This window comes from Oncorhynchus gorbuscha, linkage group LG21, assembly GCF_021184085.1.
Source record: "Oncorhynchus gorbuscha isolate QuinsamMale2020 ecotype Even-year linkage group LG21, OgorEven_v1.0, whole genome shotgun sequence".
NCBI lineage: Eukaryota > Metazoa > Chordata > Actinopteri > Salmoniformes > Salmonidae > Oncorhynchus > Oncorhynchus gorbuscha.
The window spans coordinates 2,430,796-2,450,342 of record NC_060193.1 but is presented as its reverse complement, the minus strand read 5'-3'; the positions used below and the strand labels follow the sequence as shown (position 1 = coordinate 2,450,342).

General features: G+C 45.5%; 1 protein-coding gene across 1 annotated transcript in view; it reads left to right on the top strand.

Annotated features, from left to right (window-relative positions):
- LOC124008445 (serine/threonine-protein kinase DCLK2-like) overlaps nt 1-19,547 on the top strand; it is a 73,519-nt gene that overhangs the window by 18,115 nt on the left and 35,857 nt on the right. The window contains exons 5-9 of the mRNA XM_046319727.1: nt 15-106; nt 2,290-2,359; nt 2,883-2,988; nt 8,959-9,016; nt 11,280-11,399. Of these exons, the coding sequence (XP_046175683.1) occupies nt 15-106; nt 2,290-2,359; nt 2,883-2,988; nt 8,959-9,016; nt 11,280-11,399 (446 nt within the window). The remainder of the gene's footprint in view (nt 1-14; nt 107-2,289; nt 2,360-2,882; nt 2,989-8,958; nt 9,017-11,279; nt 11,400-19,547) is intronic.

The following is a 19,547-nucleotide window of genomic DNA, read 5'->3' as shown; positions in this document are numbered from 1 at the left end:
ATTTTCCTCACTAGCCACTGAGGGGACAGGAATTCAGGTGGGTGTGGCTAAGTCGGCAAGGTCATGCCCCTCTCCTACCAGCCCGGGGACCCGACGCAACCTCAAGGTGAGGAGAGGAGGGAGAGGAGAGAAGGTGGAGGGGGGAGGATGGAGATGAAGGAAAATAGAGGAGGAGGAGAAGGGAGAGGAGGGAGAGGAGAGAAGGGGGAGGAGGGAGAGGAGAGGAGGGAGAGGAGAGAAGGTGGAGGGGGGAGGATGGAGATGAAGGAAAATAGAGGAGGAGGAGAAGGGAGAGGAGGGAGAGGAGAGAAGGGGGAGGAGGGAGAGGAGAGGAGGGAGAGGAGAGAAGGTGGAGGGAGGAGGATGGAGATGAAGGAAAATAGAGGAGGAGGAGAAGGGAGAGGAGGGAGAGGAGAGAAGGGGGGGAGGAGGGAGAGGAGAGAAGGGGGAGGAGGGAGAGGAGAGGAGGGAGAGGAGAGAAGGGGGAGGAGGGAGAGGAGAGAAGGTGGAGGGAGGAGAATGGAGATGAAGGAAAATAGAGGAGGAGGAGAAGGAGGGAGAGGAGAGAAGGGGGAGGAGGGAGAGGAGAGAAGGTGGAGGGAGGAGAATTGAGATGAAGGAAAATAGAGGAGGAGGAGAAGGGGGAGGAGGGAGAGGAGAGAAGGGGGAGGAGGGAGAGGAGAGAAGGGAGAGGAGAGAAGGTGGAGGGGGAGGATGGGAGAGAGAGAAGGTGGAGGGGGAGGATGGAGAGGAGAGAAGGTGGAGGGGGAGGATGGAGAGAAGGTGGAGGGGGAGAGGAGAGAAGGTGGAGGGGGAGGATGGAGATGAAGGAGGAGGAGGAGGAGAAGGGGGAGGAGGGAGAGGAGAGAAGGGGGAGGAGAGAAGGTGGAGGGGGAGGATGGGAGAGGAGAGAAGGTGGAGGGGGAGGATGGAGAGGAGAGAAGCGGGAGGGGGGAGAGGAGAGAAGGGGGAGGAGGGAGAACGGGTAGAGGAGAAAATGGAGGAGGAACAAATTAGAAAGATAAGAAAGTTAAATAAGTAGTACTGAAAAGCTTCCATCTTAAAGCCCCATTACAGTTATTTTTCCAGATGAAAAACAATATTCCTTTAAGTAAATCAGGAGGGAAACGAGGTTAAAGGAGACTGGCCCTTTAATATCTCCTTTTTGTTAAGTAAATCAGGAGGGAAACGAGGTTAAAGGAGACTGGCCCTTTAATATCTCCTTTTTGTTAAGTAAATCAGGAGGGAAACGAGGTTAAAGGAGACTGGCCCTTTAATATCTCCTTTTTGTTAAGTAAATCAGAAGGGAAACAAGGTTAAAGGAGACTGGCCCTTTAATATCTCCTTTTTGTTAAGTAAATCAGGAGGGAAACGAGGTTAAAGGAGACTGGCCCTTTAATATCTCTCCTCTCTCCTCTTCCCCCCTCTCCTCTCTCTTCTTCCCCCCTCTCCTCTCTCCTCTTTCCCCCCTCTCTCTCTCTCTCTCTCGCTCTCCTCTCTCTCTCTCCTGTCATCCCCCTCTCCTCTTCCCCCCTCTCCTGTCATCCCCCTCTCCTCTCCTCTCTCTCGCTCTACTGTCATTCCCCCTCCTTCATTCCTTCTCTCTCTCTCTCCTCTTCCCCCTCTCCTCTCTCCTCTTTCCCCCTCTCCTCTCTCTCTCTCGCTCTCTCTCTCTCTCTCTCCTGTCATCCCCCTCTCCTCTTCCCCCTCTCCTCTCTCCTGTCATCCCCCTCTCCTCTCCTCTCTCTCGCTCTACTGTCATTCCCCCTCCTTCATTCCTTCTCTCTCTCTCTCCTCTTCCCCCTCTCCTCTCTCCTCTTTCCCCCTCTCCTCTCTCTCTCTCGCTCTCCTCTCTCTCTCTCCTGTCATCCCCCTCTCCTCTTCCCCCTCTCCTCTCTCTCTCTCGCTCTCCTCTCTCTCTCTCCTGTCATTCCCCCTCCTTCATTCCTCCTCTCTCCCTCTCCTCTCTCCTCTTCCACCCTCTCCTGTCATCCCCTCTCTCCTCTCCTCTCTCCTGTTCCACTCCTCTCTCTCTCCTGTCATCCCCTCTCTCCTCTCTCTCTCCTGTCATCCCCTCTCCTCTTCCCCCTCCCCCTCTCCTCTCTCCTGTCATCCCCCTCTCCTCTCTCCTCTTCCCCCATCGTTTCTCTCTTGCTCTCCTGTCATCCCCCTCTCCTCTCTCCTCCCCCATCGTTTCTCTCTTGCTCTCCTGTCATCCCCCTCTCCTCTCTCCTCTTTCCCCCTCTCCTCTCTCCTCTTTCTCCTCTCTCCTCCCCTCTCTCTCTCCAGATTTCTCCTCATCCTGCCTCGTCAGATGTGAACGGAGCAGCGAACCAGACAGATGATCTGAGCCCTGAAGGTAGACGTCTGTGTGTGTGTTAGGGTGTGTGTGTGTTAGGGTGTGTTTGTTAGGGTGTGTGTGTGTTAGGGTGTGTGTGTGTGTGTGTGTTAGGGTGTGTGTGTGTTAGGGTGTGTGTGTTAGGGTGTGTGTGTGTGTGTGTGTGTGTGTGTGTGTGTGTGTGTGTGTGTGTGTGTGTGTGTGTGTGTGTGTGTGTGTGTGTGTGTGTGTGTGTGTGTGTGTGTGTGTGTGTTGTGTGTGTGTGTGTGTGTGTTAGGTGTGTGTGTTAGGTGTGTGTGTGTGTGTGTGTGTGTGTGTGTGTGTGTGTGTGTGTGTGTGTGTGTGTGTGTGTGTGTGTGTGTGTGTGTGTGTGTGTGTGTGTGTGTGTGTGTGTGTGTGTGTGTGTGTGTGTGTGTAGTGTGTGTGTGTGTGTGTACAGGTTGGCACTGGCACATATGGTCATATCACGCTACTCCCACAATCCTCAGGACGTTTCACAGCATGGTTGTGTGTCCTCTGTTACCCCCGTCTCTCTCCTGTATAGTGAATGGGAACAGGTCGGTCTCCTCCTCCATCATCAGTGACAAGTACAAGGTGGGGAAGATCATAGGGGACGGCAACTTTGCAGTTGTTAAGGATTGTGTCGAGAGGTAGGTACTACATCACATCCCCATACGTCCCCAGTGCGTACGCACACACACACACTGGGTGTTTCTCAATATGCGTACTACCGTGCTTCGAGCATGAACATTGGAGCACGCAACGGTCGGTGTATGAGTCCAAATCAAAGCATGTCAAATGGAACACTGAGGGCAGTTGTCAGATGAAATGGAACACTGAGGGCAGTTGTCAGATGAAATGGAACACTGAGGGCAGTTGTCAGATGAAATGGAACACTGAGGGCAGTTGTCAGATGAAATGGAACACTGAGGGCAGTTCTCAGATGAAATGGAACACTGAGGGCAGTTCTCAGATGAAATGGAACACTGAGGGCAGTTCTCAGATGAAATGGAACACTGAGGGCAGTTCTCAGATGAAATGGAACACTGAGGGCAGTTCTCAGATGAAATGGAACACTGAGGGCAGTTCTCAGATGAAATGGAACACTGAGGGCAGTTCTCAGATGAAATGGAACACTGAGGGCAGTTCTCAGATGAAATGGAACACTGAGGGCAGTTCTCAGATGAAATGGAACACTGAGGGCAGTTCTCAGATGAAATGGAACACTGAGGGCAGTTCTCAGATGAAATGGAACACTGAGGGCAGTTCTCAGATGAAATGGAACACTGAGGGCAGTTCTCAGATGAAATGGAACACTGAGGGCAGTTCTCAGATGAAATGGAACACTGAGGGCAGTTCTCAGATGAAATGGAACACTGAGGGCAGTTCTCAGATGAAATGGAACACTGAGGGCAGTTCTCAGATGAAATGGAACACTGAGGGCAGTTCTCAGATGAAATGGAACACTGAGGGCAGTTCTCAGATGAAATGGAACACTGAGGGCAGTTCTCAGATGAAATGGAACACTGAGGGCAGTTCTCAGATGAAATGGAACACTGAGGGCAGTTCTCAGATTAAATGGAACACTGAGGGCAGTTCTCAGATGAAATGGAACACTGAGGGCAGTTCTCAGATGAAATGGAACACTGAGGGCAGTTCTCAGATGAAATGGAACACTGAGGGCAGTTCTCAGATGAAATGGAACACTGAGGGCAGTTCTCAGATGAAATGGAACACTGAGGGCAGTTCTCAGATGCAATGGAACACTGAGGGCAGTTCTCAGATGCAATGGAACACTGAGGGCAGTTCTCAGATGAAATGGAACACTGAGGGCAGTTCTCAGATGCAATGGAACACTGAGGGCAGTTCTCAGATGCAATGGAACACTGAGGGCAGTTCTCAGATGCAATGGAACACTGAGGGCAGTTCTCAGATGCAATGGAACACTGAGGGCAGTTCTCAGATGCAATGGAACACTGAGGGCAGTTCTCAGATGCAATGGAACACTGAGGGCAGTTCTCAGATGCAATGGAACACTGAGGGCAGTTCTCAGATGCAATGGAACACTGAGGGCAGTTCTCAGATGAAATGGAACACTGAGGGCAGTTCTCAGATGAAATGGAACACTGAGGGCAGTTCTCAGATGAAATGGAACACTGAGGGCAGTTCTCAGATGAAATGGAACACTGAGGGCAGTTCTCAGATGAAATGGAACACTGAGGGCAGTTCTCAGATGAAATGGAACACTGAGGGCAGTTCTCAGATGAAATGGAACACTGAGGGCAGTTCTCAGATGAAATGGAACACTGAGGGCAGTTCTCAGATGAAATGGAACACTGAGGGCAGTTCTCAGATGAAATGGAACACTGAGGGCAGTTCTCAGATGAAATGGAACACTGAGGGCAGTTCTCAGATGAAATGGAACACTGAGGGCAGTTCTCAGATGAAATGGAACACTGAGGGCAGTTCTCAGATGAAATGGAACACTGAGGGCAGTTCTCAGATGCATACTTTGTTTGTACACATTTCGAAGCATATATCGATGCTTCTACTGAAATACTCCCAGACTTGTTGACGTAATGTGACGCACCCATGGAAACAACGGCAGCTGGTTTTGAGCTGAATAGAGAGAAAATTAACTCCGACTTCGAAATTAAAAGTTGCCCAGTCACATCTCACATGTTGCCTAAATACAATATTGTATCTTTAAAATGTTACTAAATACATACCTTGCTAATGTTACAATGTTTAACTGCCTGGAATACCCACTGTCGTGTCGTAGATTTGGGGTGGCAGGGTAGCCTAGTGGTTAGAGTGTAGAGGTGGTATGGTAGCCTAGTGGTTAGAGTGTAGAGGAGGCAGGTAGCCTAGTGGTTAGAGTGTAGAGGCGGCAGGGTAGCCTAGTGGTTAGAGTGTAGAGGTGGCAGGGTAGCCTAGTGGTTAGAGTGTAGAGGTGGTATGGTAGCCTAGTGGTTAGAGTGTAGAGGTGGTATGGTAGCCTAGTGGTTAGAGTGTAGAGGTGGTATGGTAGCCTAGTGGTTAGAGTGTAGAGGTGGTATGGTAGCCTAGTGGTTAGAGTGTAGAGGTGGTAGGGTAGCCTAGTGGTTAGAGTGTAGAGGTGGTAGGGTAGCCTAGTGGTTAGAGTGTAGAGGTGGCAGGGTAGCCTAGTGGTTAGAGTGTAGAGGTGGTATGGTAGCCTAGTGGTTAGAGTGTAGAGGTGGTATGGTAGCCTAGTGGTTAGAGTGTAGAGGTGGCAGGGTAGCCTAGTGGTTAGAGTGTAGAGGTGGTATGGTAGCCTAGTGGTTAGAGTGTAGAGGTGGCAGGGTAGCCTAGTGGTTAGAGTGTAGAGGTGGTAGGGTAGCCTAGTGGTTAGAGTGTAGAGGTGGTATGGTAGCCTAGTGGTTAGAGTGTAGAGGTGGTATGGTAGCCTAGTGGTTAGAGTGTAGAGGTGGTATAGTAGCCTAGTGGTTAGAGTGTAGAGGCGGTATGGTAGCCTAGTGGTTAGAGTGTAGAGGTGGTATGGTAGCCTAGTGGTTAGAGTGTAGAGGTGGCAGGGTAGCCTAGTGGTTAGAGTGTAGAGGTGGTAGGGTAGCCTAGTGGTTAGAGTGTAGAGGCGGTATGGTAGCCTAGTGGTTAGAGTGTAGAGGTGGTAGGGTAGCCTAGTGGTTAGAGTGTAGAGGCGGTATGGTGGCCTAGTGGTTAGAGTGTAGAGGTGGCAGGGTAGCCTAGTGGTTAGAGTGTAGAGGTGGCAGGGTAGCCTAGTGGTTAGAGTGTAGAGGTGGTAGGGTAGCCTAGTGGTTAGAGTGTAGAGGTGGTATGGTAGCCTAGTGGTTAGAGTGTAGAGGCGGTATGGTAGCCTAGTGGTTAGAGTGTAGAGGTGGTATGGTAGCCTAGTGGTTAGAGTGTAGAGGTGGCAGGGTAGCCTAGTGGTTAGAGTGTAGAGGTGGTAGGGTAGCCTAGTGGTTAGAGTGTAGAGGCGGTATGGTAGCCTAGTGGTTAGAGTGTAGAGGTGGTAGGGTAGCCTAGTGGTTAGAGTGTAGAGGCGGTATGGTGGCCTAGTGGTTAGAGTGTAGAGGTGGCAGGGTAGCCTAGTGGTTAGAGTGTAGAGGTGGTATGGTAGTCTAGTGGTTAGAGTGTAGAGGCGGTATGGTAGCCTAGTGGTTAGAGTGTAGAGGGGGTAGGGTAGCCTAGTGGTTAGAGCGTTGGACTAGTAACCGAAAGGTTGCAAGTTCATATCCCCGAGCTGACAAGGTACAAATCTGTCGTTCTGCCCCTGAGGCAGTTAACCCAGGGCCAGTTAACCCACTGTTCCTAGACCAGTTCTGTTCCTAGACCTTAACCCACTGGACCAGTTAACCCACTGTTCCTAGGCCAGTTAACCCACTGTTCCTAGGCCAGTTAACCCACTGTTCCTAGACCAGTTAACCCACTGTTCCTAGACCAGTTAACCCACTGTTCCTAGGCCAGTTAACCCACTGTTCCTAGACCAGTTAACCCACTGTTCCTAGGCCAGTTAACCCACTGGACCAGTTAACCCACTGTTCCTAGACCAGTTAACCCAGACCAGTTAACCCACTGTTCCTAGACCAGTTAACCCACTGTTCTAGACTAGTTAACCCAGGACCAGTTAACCCACTGTTCCTAGACCAGTTAACCCACTGTTCCTAGACCAGTTAAACTGTTCCTAGGCCAGTTAACCCACTGTTCCTAGGCCAGTTAACCCACTGTTCCTAGACCAGTTAACCCACTGTTTCCAGTTAACCCACTGTTCCTAGACCAGTTAACCCACTGTTCCACTGTTCCTAGACCAGTTAACCCACTGTTCCTAGGCAGTCATTAAAACACTGTTCCTATAAGAATTTGTTCCTTTAAACACTTTCCTAGTTAAATAAAGTTTAAAATAGGCCAAAAAGAATAACCCATCACACTGGCAGTTAACCCACTGTTCCACTGTTCCTAGAAAACTGAGGCAGTTGGTAGATGAGCTAGTTAAATAAAGTTAAAATAAAAAAATATCACAGGCTAACTGACGAAAATAATTGGTAGATAGCTAGCTACACACAAAGAATGTGTAGCTAATGTTGGCCATCTCCCTTACATAACAACAGCCTTTTTGACATGTAAAACTAACTGGCTAGCTAGATTCATCTTTTTAAAATTTTGTACCTTTATTTAACTAGACAAGTTAGTTTAGAACAAATTCTTATTTTCAATGACGTCCTACCGGGGAACAGTAGGTTAAGTGCCTTGTTCAGGGGCAGAACCACAGAGTTTAATCTTGTCAGCTCGGGGGTTCGATCTTGCAACCTTTCGGTTACTAGTCCAACGGTCTAACCACTAGGTTTCCTGCCTCCCCGATTAACACATTGGTTTCTACAGTTGAAGTCAGAAGTTTACATAAACTTAGGTTGGATTCATTCAAACTCATTTTTTCAACCACTCCACACATTTCTTGTTAACAAACTAGAGTTTTGGCAAGTCGGTTAGGACATCTACTTTGTCCTTGACACAAGTAATGTTTCCAACAATTGTTTACAGACAGATTATTTCACTTATAACTGTATCACAATTCCAGTGGGAATGAAACAAATGAAACAAAAATAGAACTGTTTGGCCACAATGACCATCGTTATGTTTGGAGGAAAAAGTGGGAGGCTTGCAAGCCGAAGAACACCATCCCGACCGTGAAGCACGGGGGTGGCGGCATCATGTTGTGGGGGTGCTTTGCTGCAGGAGGGACTGGTGCACTTCACAAAATAGATGGCATCATGAGGCAGGAACATAGTGGATGTATTGAGGCAACATCTCAAGACATCAGTCAGGAAGTTAAAGCTTGGTCGCAAATGGGTTTTCCAAATGGAGAATGACCCCAAGCATACTTCCAAAGATGTGGCTAAATGGCTTAAGGACAACAAAGTCAAGGTATTGGAGTAGTCATCACAAAGCCCTGACCTTTAATCCTATAAAACATTTGTGGGCAGAACTGAAAAAGCATGTTCGAGCAAGGAGGCCTACACACCTGACTCAGTTACACCATCTCTGTCAGGAGGAATGGGACAAAATTCACCCAACTTATTGTGGGAAGCTTGTTGAGGGCTACCCAAAACGTTTGACCCAAGTTAAACAATTTTAAAGGCAATGCTACCAAATACTAATTGAGTGTATGTAAACTTCTGACCCACTGGGAATGTGATGAAAGAAATAAAAGCTGAAATAAATCACTCTACTATTAATCTGACATTTCACATTATTAAAATAAAGTGGGAAAAGGGAAAATCCCTGTTTTACTAGGATTAAATGTCAGGAATTGTGTAAAAACTGAGTTTAAATATATTTGGCTAAAGGTGTAATGTAAACTTCCGACTTCAACTGGTAGTTGATAATTATGAAGTAAAACTGTAGCATGTGCTTTATGTTTATTGTTATATGTATATTATATTTGTCTTGTTTTGTCTGTATTGGTCATTAATGCGGTAACAACAGAGAGTGCTTCTCAAATGGAGCATGTTCTGTGTTCTCCTCTTGTCCTCACGAGAGAAACATCCTCGGAGCACGAGTGTTATGGATCATTGAGAAACATCCACTGTACCTGATTGATTGATTGATTGATTCATCGACAGGTCGACTGGACAGGAGTTTGCTCTGAAGATTATCGATAAAGCTCGTTGCTGTGGGAAGGTACTGACTCAATTTATGTACTGATCAGACTGATTGACTGACTGACTGATTGACTGACTGATATATGTACTGTTCAGACTGATTGACTGACTGACTGATTGACTGACTGATATATGTACTGTTCAGATTGATTTATGTACTGTTAAGATTGACTGACTGACTGATTTATGTACTGTTCAGACTGATTTATGTACTGTTCAGATTGACTGACTGACTGACTGACTGACTGACTGACTGACTGACTGACTGACTGACTGACTGACTGACTGACTGACTGACTGACTGACTGACTGACTGACTGACTGACTGACTGACTGACTGACTGACTGACTGATATATGTACTGTTCAGACTGATTGACTGACTGACTGATTGACTGACTGATATATGTACTGTTAAGATTGACTGACTGACTGATTTATGTACTGTTCAGACTGATTTATGTACTGTTCAGATTGACTGACTGACTGACTGACTGACTGACTGACTGACTGACTGACTGATTTATGTACTGTTCAGATTGATTGATTGATTGACTGACTGACTGATTTATGTACTGTTCAGATTGATTGATTGACTGACTGACTGATTTATGTACTGTTCAGACTGATTGATTGACTGACTGACTGATTTATGTACTGTTCAGACTGACTGACTGACTGACTGACTGATTTATGTACTGTTCAGACTGATTGATTGACTGACTGATTTATGTACTGTTCAGACTGACTGACTGACTGACTGACTGATTTATGTACTGTTCAGATTGATTGATTGATTGACTGACTGACTGATTTATGTACTGTTCAGACTGACTGACTGATTGACTGACTGATATATGTACTGTTCAGACTGATTGACTGACTGACTGATTGACTGACTGATATATGTACTGTTAAGATTGACTGACTGACTGATTTATGTACTGTTCAGACTGATTTATGTACTGTTCAGATTGACTGACTGACTGACTGACTGACTGACTGACTGACTGACTGACTGACTGACTGACTGATTTATGTACTGTTCAGATTGATTGATTGATTGACTGACTGACTGATTTATGTACTGTTCAGATTGATTGATTGACTGACTGACTGATTTATGTACTGTTCAGACTGATTGATTGACTGACTGACTGATTTATGTACTGTTCAGACTGACTGACTGACTGATTTATGTACTGTTCAGATTGATTGATTGATTGACTGACTGACTGATTTATGTACTGTTCAGACTGACTGACTGACTGACTGACTGATTTATGTACTGTTCAGATTGATTGATTGACTGACTGACTGATTTATGTACTGTTCAGACTGACTGACTGACTGACTGACTGATTTATGTACTGTTCAGATTGATTGATTGATTGACTGACTGACTGATTTATGTACTGTTCAGATTGATTGATTGACTGACTGACTGATTTATGTACTGTTCAGACTGATTGATTGACTGACTGACTGATTTATGTACTGTTCAGACTGATTGACTGACTGACTGATTTATGTACTGTTCAGACTGATTTATGTACTGTTCAGACTGACTGACTGATATATGTACTGTTCAGTCTGACTGACTGATATATGTACTGTTCAGTCTGATTGATTGACTGACTGACTGATATATGTACTGTTCAGACTGATTTATGTACTGTTCAGACTGACTGACTGATATATGTACTGTTCAGTCTGACTGACTGATATATGTACTGTTCAGTCTGATTGACTGACTGACTGACTGATTTATGTATTGGTATACAGTACCAGTCTAAGGTTTGGACACACCTACTCATTCAAGGGTTTTTCTTTATTTTTACTATTTTCTACATTGTAGAATAATAGTGAAGACATCAAAACTATGAAATAACACATATGGAATCATGCAGTAACCATACAAGTGTTAAACAAATCTAAATATATTTCAGATTCTTAAAAGTAGCCACCCTTTGCCTTGATGACAGCTTTGCACACTCTTGGCATTCTCTCAACCAGCTTCATGAGGTAGTCACCTGGAATGCATTTCAATTAACAGGTGTGCCTTGTTAAAAGTACATTTGTGGAATTTTTTCCTTCAGTGTGGCTACTTTGAACAATTTGTTTAACACTTTTGTTGGTTACTACATGATTCCATATGTGTTATTTCATAGTGTTGATGTCTTCACTATTATTCTACAATGTAGAAAATAGTAAAAATAAAGAAAAACCCTTTAACGAGTAGGTGTGTCCTAACTTTAGACTGTTACTGTATGTATTGACCAGGAGCACCTGATAGAGAACGAGGTGGCGGTGTTGAGGAGGGTCAGACACCCCAGCATTATACAGCTGATTGAGGTCGACGACACGCCCACAGAACTCTACCTGGTCATGGAATTGGTCAAGGTACGAAGCGTCTCTCCGCCCCCTTGTTTCGGTTAAAAAGGGGCGGGGCTGTGGAGAAAATGTAACCCTTTTCAAGTTTAACAGAGTAATGGATGCAAGGAGCCCATCCATGACATCAACAGTATGTTGTTCATCCTGTTTTGGGGCTGTACAGTGTTGGTTTACATTTACTTTGTGAACAAATCTCGGAGTAAAACCAGGTTCTGATTGGGGTGCGACCGTTGGACCATTCTCGTGAGGCATTAAGGGATAATCGATGAGAGGCTTTGTGTTCCATGTAAAATAATGAACGGCGCGGAAGGTGTGTTTCCAACACGCTAGCGGATTGGCACTGACCTTTCCACAGAGTTGCATTGCTTTCCAGAGAACGCAAAGAGCCCCAAGTTGATTATCTCGCTTATACCAAGAGCCCCAAGTTGATTATCTCGCTTATACCAAGAGCCCCAAGTTGATTATCTCGCTTATACCAAGAGCCCCAAGTTGATTATCTCGCTTATACCAAGAGCCCCAAGTTGATTATCTCGCTTATACCAAGAGCCCCAAGTTGATTATCTCGCTTATACCAAGAGCCCCAAGTTGATTATCTCGCTTATACCAAGAGCCCCAAGTTGATTATCTCGCTTATACCAAGAGCCCCAAGTTGATTATCCTGCTTATACCAAGAGCCCCAAGTTGATTATCTCGCTTATATCAAGATCCCCAAGTTGATTATCCTGCTTATACCAAGAGCCCCAAGTTGATTATCCTGCTTATACCAAGAGCCCCAAGTTGATTATCCTGCTTATACCAAGAGCCCCAAGTTGATTATCTCGCTTATACCAAGAGCCCCAAGTTGATTATCCTGCTTATACCAAGAGCCCCAAGTTGATTATCTCGCTTATACCAAGAGCCCCAAGTTGATTATCTCGCTTATACCAAGAGCCCCAAGTTGATTATCTCGCTTATACCAAGAGCCCCAAGTTGATTATCTCGCTTATACCAAGAGCCCCAAGTTGATTATCTCGCTTATATCAAGAGCCCCAAGTTGATTATCCTGCTTATACCAAGAGCCCCAAGTTGATTATCTTGCTTATACCAAGAGCCCCAAGTTGATTATCTTGCTTATACCAAGAGCCCCAAGTTGATTATCTTGCTTATACCAAGAGCCCCAAGTTGATTATCCTGCTTATACCAAGAGCCCCAAGTTGATTATCTCGCTTATACCAAGAGCCCCAAGTTGATTATCCTGCTTATACCATGAGCCCCAAGTTGATTATCCTGCTTATACCAAGAGCCCCAAGTTGATTATCTCGCTTATACCAAGAGCCCCAAGTTGATTATCCTGCTTATACCAAGAGCCCCAAGTTGATTATCCTGCTTATACCAAGAGCCCCAAGTTGATTATCTCGCTTATACCAAGAGCCCCAAGTTGATTATCCTGCTTATACCAAGAGCCCCAAGTTGATTATCCTGCTTATACCAAGAGCCCCAAGTTGATTATCCTGCTTATACCAAGAGCCCCAAGTTGATTATCCTGCTTATACCAAGGCTATAATTAAGCAATACGGCTTGAGGAGGTGTGGTGATTACCACGGCCAATGGCATACACAATGCGGAGTGCCTGGCCCCAGCCCTGGTTGGCCATATTAATTCTATTATAGGCTTATACCTAGAGCCCCAAGCCAATTGATTCAAAAATCACGGTATAATGCTTATATTCCAAGAATCCCATGTTGATTATCGTCCAGAAATGGTTTTAACAAGAGCCCCTTTTTAAAGTATGTGTGTGTTGATTATGTGTGTGTGTGTGTCCGTATGTGTGATGTCTGTTCGTATGTGTGTGTTCGTATGTGTGTGTTGTGTGTGTGTGTTCGTATGTGTGTATGTCTGTTCGTATATGTCTGTTCGTATGTGTGTGTGTACAGTATACTGACCTGTGTCTGTGTGTGTGTGTACAGTATACTGACCTGTGTCCATGTTGATTATCCTGTCTGTCTGTAAGGCTATAATTACAGCAATACCTGTGCTTGTACAGTATACTGACCTGTGTCTGTGTGTGTGTGTACAATACTGACCTGTGTCTGTATGTGTGTGTGTGTACAGTATACTGACCTGTGTCTGTAGTGCCTGTGTACAGTATACTGACCTGTGTCTGTGTGTGGCCAGTATACTGACCTGTGTCTGTATGTAATTGTGTACAGTATACTGACCTGTGTCTGTATTGTGTGTGTGTACACGGTATACTGACCTGTGTCTGTATGTGTGTGTGTACAGTATACTGACCTGTGTCTGTATGTGTGTGTATACAGTATACTGACCTGTGAAATGTGTGTTTTAACAGTATACTGACCTGTGTCTGTGTGTGTGTGTGTACAGTATACTGACCTGTGTCTGTCTGTATGTGTGTGTTACAGTACTGACCTGTGTCTGTGTGTGTGTACAGTATACTGACATGTGTCTGTGTGTGTGTGTGTGTGTGTGTGTGTGTGTGGACAGTATACTGACATGTGTCTGTGTGTGTATGTGTGTGTGTACAGTATACTGACCTGTGTCTGTGTGTGTGTACAGTATACTGACATGTGTCTGTGTGTGTGTGTGTGTGTGTGTGGACAGTATACTGACATGTGTCTGTGTGTGTATGTGTGTGTGTACAGTATACTGACCTGTGTCTGTGTGTGTGTACAGTATACTGACATGTGTCTGTGTGTGTGTGTGTGTGTGTGGACAGTATACTGACCTGTGTCTGTGTGTGTGTGTGTGTGTGTGGACAGTATACTGACCTGTGTCTGTGTGTGTGTGTGTGTACAGTATACTGACCTGTGTCTGTGTGTGTGTGTGTGTACAGTATACTGACCTGTGTCTGTCTGTCTGTATGTGTGTGTGTGTACAGTATACTGACCTGTGTATGTGTGTGTGTGTGTGTGTGTGTGTACAGTATACTGACCTGTGTCTGTGTGTGTGTGTGTGTACAGTATACTGACCTGTGTCTGTCTGTATGTGTGTGTGTGTACAGTATACTGACCTGTGTCTGTGTGTGTGTGTACAGTATACTGACCTGTGTGTGTGTACAGTATACTGACCTGTGTGTGTGTGTGTGTGTACAGTATACTGACCTGTGTCTGTATGTACTGTACAGTATACTGACCTGTGTGTATGTGTGTGTGTGTGTGTATAGTATACTGACCTGTGTGTGTGTGTGTGTGTACAGTATACTGACCTGTGTCTGTCTGTATGTGTGTGTGTGTACAGTATACTGACCTGTGTCTGTGTGTGTGTGTGTGTACAGTATGCTGACCTGTGTCTGTGTGTGTGTGTGTGTACAGTATACTGACCTGTGTCTGTGTGTGTACAGTATACTGACCTGTCTGTGTGTGTGTGTGTGTGTGTACAGTATACTGACCTGTGTCTGTCTGTGTGTGTGTGTGTGTACAGTATACTGACCTGTGTCTGTCTGTGTGTGTGTGTGTGTGTGTACAGTATACTGACCTGTGTGTGTGTGTGTGTGTGTACAGTATACTGACCTGTGTGTGTGTGTGTGTGTACAGTATACTGACCTGTGTGTGTGTGTGTGTGTACAGTATACTGACCTGTGTCTGTCTGTGTGTGTGTGTGTGTGTACAGTATACTGACCTGTGTCTGTCTGTGTGTGTGTGTGTGTGTACAGTATACTGACCTGTGTGTGTGTGTGTGTGTACAGTATACTGACCTGTGTGTGTGTGTGTGTGTACAGTATACTGACCTGTGTGTGTGTGTGTGTGTACAGTATACTGACCTGTGTCTGTCTGTGTGTCTGTGTGTGTGTGTACAGTATACTGACCTGTGTATGTGTGTGTGTGTGTGTGTGTGTGTACAGTATACTGACCTGTGTCTGTGTGTGTGTGTGTGTGTGTACAGTATACTGACCTGTGTCTGTCTGTATGTGTGTGTGTGTACAGTATACTGACCTGTGTCTGTGTGTGTGTGTACAGTATACTGACCTGTGTCTGTGTGTGTGTGTGTGTACAGTATACTGACCTGTGTCTGTGTGTGTGTGTGTACAGTATACTGACCTGTGTCTGTATGTATGTGTGTGTGTGTACAGTATACTGACCTGTGTATGTGTGTGTGTGTGTGTATAGTATACTGACCTGTGTGTGTGTGTGTGTACAGTATACTGACCTGTGTCTGTCTGTATGTGTGTGTGTGTACAGTATACTGACCTGTGTCTGTGTGTGTGTGTGTGTACAGTATGCTGACCTGTGTCTGTGTGTGTGTGTGTGTACAGTATACTGACCTGTGTCTGTATGTGTGTACAGTATACTGACCTGTGTCTGTCTGTGTGTGTGTGTGTGTGTACAGTATACTGACCTGTGTCTGTCTGTGTGTGTGTGTGTGTGTACAGTATACTGACCTGTGTCTGTCTGTGTGTGTGTGTGTGTGTACAGTATACTGACCTGTGTGTGTGTGTGTGTGTGTACAGTATACTGACCTGTGTGTGTGTGTGTGTGTACAGTATACTGACCTGTGTGTCTGTGTGTGTGTGTACAGTATACTGACCTGTGTCTGTGTGTGTGTGTACAGTATACTGACCTGTGTCTGTATGTGTGTGTGTACAGTATACTGACCTGTGTCTGTCTGTATGTGTGTGTGTGTACAGTATACTGACCTGTGTCTGTGTGTGTGTGTACAGTATACTGACCTGTGTCTGTGTGTGTGTGTGTCTGTGTCTGTATGTGTGTGTGTGTACAGTATACTGACCTGTGTCTGTATGTGTGTGTGTACAGTATACTGACCTGTGTCTGTGTGTGTGTGTACAGTATACTGACCTGTGTCTGTATGTGTGTGTGTACAGTATACTGACCTGTGTCTGTATGTGTGTGTGTGTACAGTATACTGACCTGTGTCTGTATGTGTGTGTGTACAGTATACTGACCTGTGTCTGTATGTGTGTGTGTACAGTATACTGACCTGTGTCTGTATGTGTGTGTGTACAGTATACTGACCTGTGTCTGTGTGTGTGTGTGTACAGTATACTGACCTGTGTCTGTCTGTATGTGTGTGTGTGTACAGTATACTGACCTGTGTCTGTGTGTGTGTACAGTATACTGACATGTGTCTGTGTGTGTGTGTGTGTGTGGACAGTATACTGACATGTGTCTGTGTGTGTATGTGTGTGTGTACAGTATACTGACCTGTGTCTGTGTGTGTGTACAGTATACTGACATGTGTCTGTGTGTGTGTGTGTGTGTGTGTGGACAGTATACTGACATGTGTCTGTGTGTGTATGTGTGTGTGTACAGTATACTGACCTGTGTCTGTGTGTGTGTACAGTATACTGACATGTGTCTGTGTGTGTGTGTGTGTGTGTGTGGACAGTATACTGACCTGTGTCTGTGTGTGTGTGTGTGTGTGTGGACAGTATACTGACCTGTGTCTGTGTGTGTGTGTGTGTACAGTATACTGACCTGTGTCTGTGTGTGTGTGTGTGTACAGTATACTGACCTGTGTCTGTCTGTCTGTATGTGTGTGTGTGTACAGTATACTGACCTGTGTATGTGTGTGTGTGTGTGTGTGTGTGTACAGTATACTGACCTGTGTCTGTGTGTGTGTGTGTGTGTGTACAGTATACTGACCTGTGTCTGTCTGTATGTGTGTGTGTGTACAGTATACTGACCTGTGTCTGTGTGTGTGTGTACAGTATACTGACCTGTGTCTGTGTGTGTGTGTGTACAGTATACTGACCTGTGTCTGTGTGTGTGTGTGTACAGTATACTGACCTGTGTCTGTATGTATGTGTGTGTGTGTACAGTATACTGACCTGTGTATGTGTGTGTGTGTGTGTATAGTATACTGACCTGTGTGTGTGTGTGTGTACAGTATACTGACCTGTGTCTGTCTGTATGTGTGTGTGTGTACAGTATACTGACCTGTGTCTGTGTGTGTGTGTGTGTACAGTATGCTGACCTGTGTCTGTGTGTGTGTGTGTGTACAGTATACTGACCTGTGTCTGTGTGTGTGTGTGTGTGTACAGTATACTGACCTGTGTCTGTCTGTGTGTGTGTGTGTGTGTACAGTATACTGACCTGTGTCTGTCTGTGTGTGTGTGTGTGTGTACAGTATACTGACCTGTGTGTGTGTGTGTGTGTACAGTATACTGACCTGTGTGTGTGTGTGTGTGTACAGTATACTGACCTGTGTGTGTGTGTGTGTGTACAGTATACTGACCTGTGTCTGTCTGTGTGTGTGTGTGTGTGTACAGTATACTGACCTGTGTCTGTCTGTGTGTGTGTGTGTGTGTACAGTATACTGACCTGTGTGTGTGTGTGTGTGTACAGTATACTGACCTGTGTGTGTGTGTGTACAGTATACTGACCTGTGTCTGTCTGTATGTGTGTGTGTGTACAGTATACTGACCTGTGTCTGTGTGTGTGTGTGTGTACAGTATACTGACCTGTGTCTGTGTGTGTGTGTGTGTGTGTACAGTATACTGACCTGTGTCTGTCCGTATGTGTGTGTGTGTACAGTATACTGACCTGTGTCTGTCTGTGTGTGTGTGTGTGTGTGTGTGTGTGTGTGTGTGTGTGTGTGTGTGTGTGTGTGTGTGTGTGTGTGTGTGTGTGTGTGTGTGTGTGTGTGTGTGACCTGTGTCTGTGTGTGTGTGTACAGTATACTGACCTGTGTCTGTCTGTCTGTGTGTGTGTGTGTGTGTGTACAGTATACTGACCTGTGTCTGTGTGTGTGTGTACAGTATACTGACCTGTGTCTGTATGTGTGTGTGTGTACAGTATACTGACCTGTGTCTGTATGGGTGTGTGTGTACAGTATACTGACCTGTGTCTATGTGTGTGTGTACAGTATACTGACCTGTGTCTGTGTGTGTGTGTACAGTATACTGACCTGTGTCTGTGTGTGTGTGTACAGTATACTGACCTGTGTCTGTGTGTGTGTACAGTATACTGACCTGTGTCTGTGTGTGTGTACAGTATACTGACCTGTGTCTGTCTGTGTGTGTACAGTATACTGACCTGTGTCTGTCTGTGTGTGTACAGTATACTGACCTGTGTCTGTGTGTGTGTGTACAGTATACTGACCTGTGTCTGTGTGTGTGTGTACAGTATACTGACCTGTGTCTGTGTGTGTGTGTACAGTATACTGACCTGTGTCTGTGTGTGTGTGTACAGTATAGTTACCTGTGTATGTGTGTGTGTACAGTATACTGACCTGTGTCTGTCTGTATGTGTGTGTGTGTACAGTATACTGACCTGTGTCTGTCTGTATGTGTGTGTGTGTACAGTATACTGACCTGTGTCTGTCTGTATGTGTGTGTGTGTACAGTATACTGACCTGTGTCTGTCCGTATGTGTGTGTGTGTACAGTATACTGACCTGTGTCTGTCTGTGTGTGTGTGTGTGTACAGTATACTGACCTGTGTCTGTGTGTGTGTGTACAGTATACTGACCTGTGTCTGTGTGTGTGTACAGTATACTGACCTGTGTCTGTGTGTGTGTGTACAGTATACTGACCTGTGTCTGTGTGTGTGTATGTGTGTGTACAGTATACTGACCTGTGTCTGTGTGTGTGTGTACAGTATACTGACCTGTGTCTGTGTGTGTGTGTACAGTATACTGACCTGTGTCTGTGTGTGTGTGTACAGTATACTGACCTGTGTCTGTGTGTGTGTGTACAGTATACTGACCTGTGTCTGTCTGTCTGTGTGTGTGTGTGTGTGTGTACAGTATACTGACCTGTGTCTGTGTGTGTGTGTACAGTATACTGACCTGTGTCTGTGTGTGTGTACAGTATACTGACCTGTGTCTGTGTGTGTGTGTACAGTATACTGACCTGTGTCTGTGTGTGTGTATGTGTGTGTACAGTATACTGACCTGTGTCTGTGTGTGTGTGTGTACAGTATACTGACCTGTGTCTGTGTGTGTGTATGTGTGTGTACAGTATACTGACCTGTGTCTGTGTGTGTGTATGTGTGTGTACAGTATACTGACCTGTGTCTGTGTGTGTGTGTACAGTATACTGACCTGTGTCTGTGTGTGTGTGTACAGTATACTGACCTGTGTCTGTCTGTCTGTGTGTGTGTGTGTGTGTGTACAGTATACTGACCTGTGTCTGTGTGTGTGTGTGTATACTGACCTGTGTCTGTATGTGTGTGTGTACAGTATACTGACCTGTGTCTGT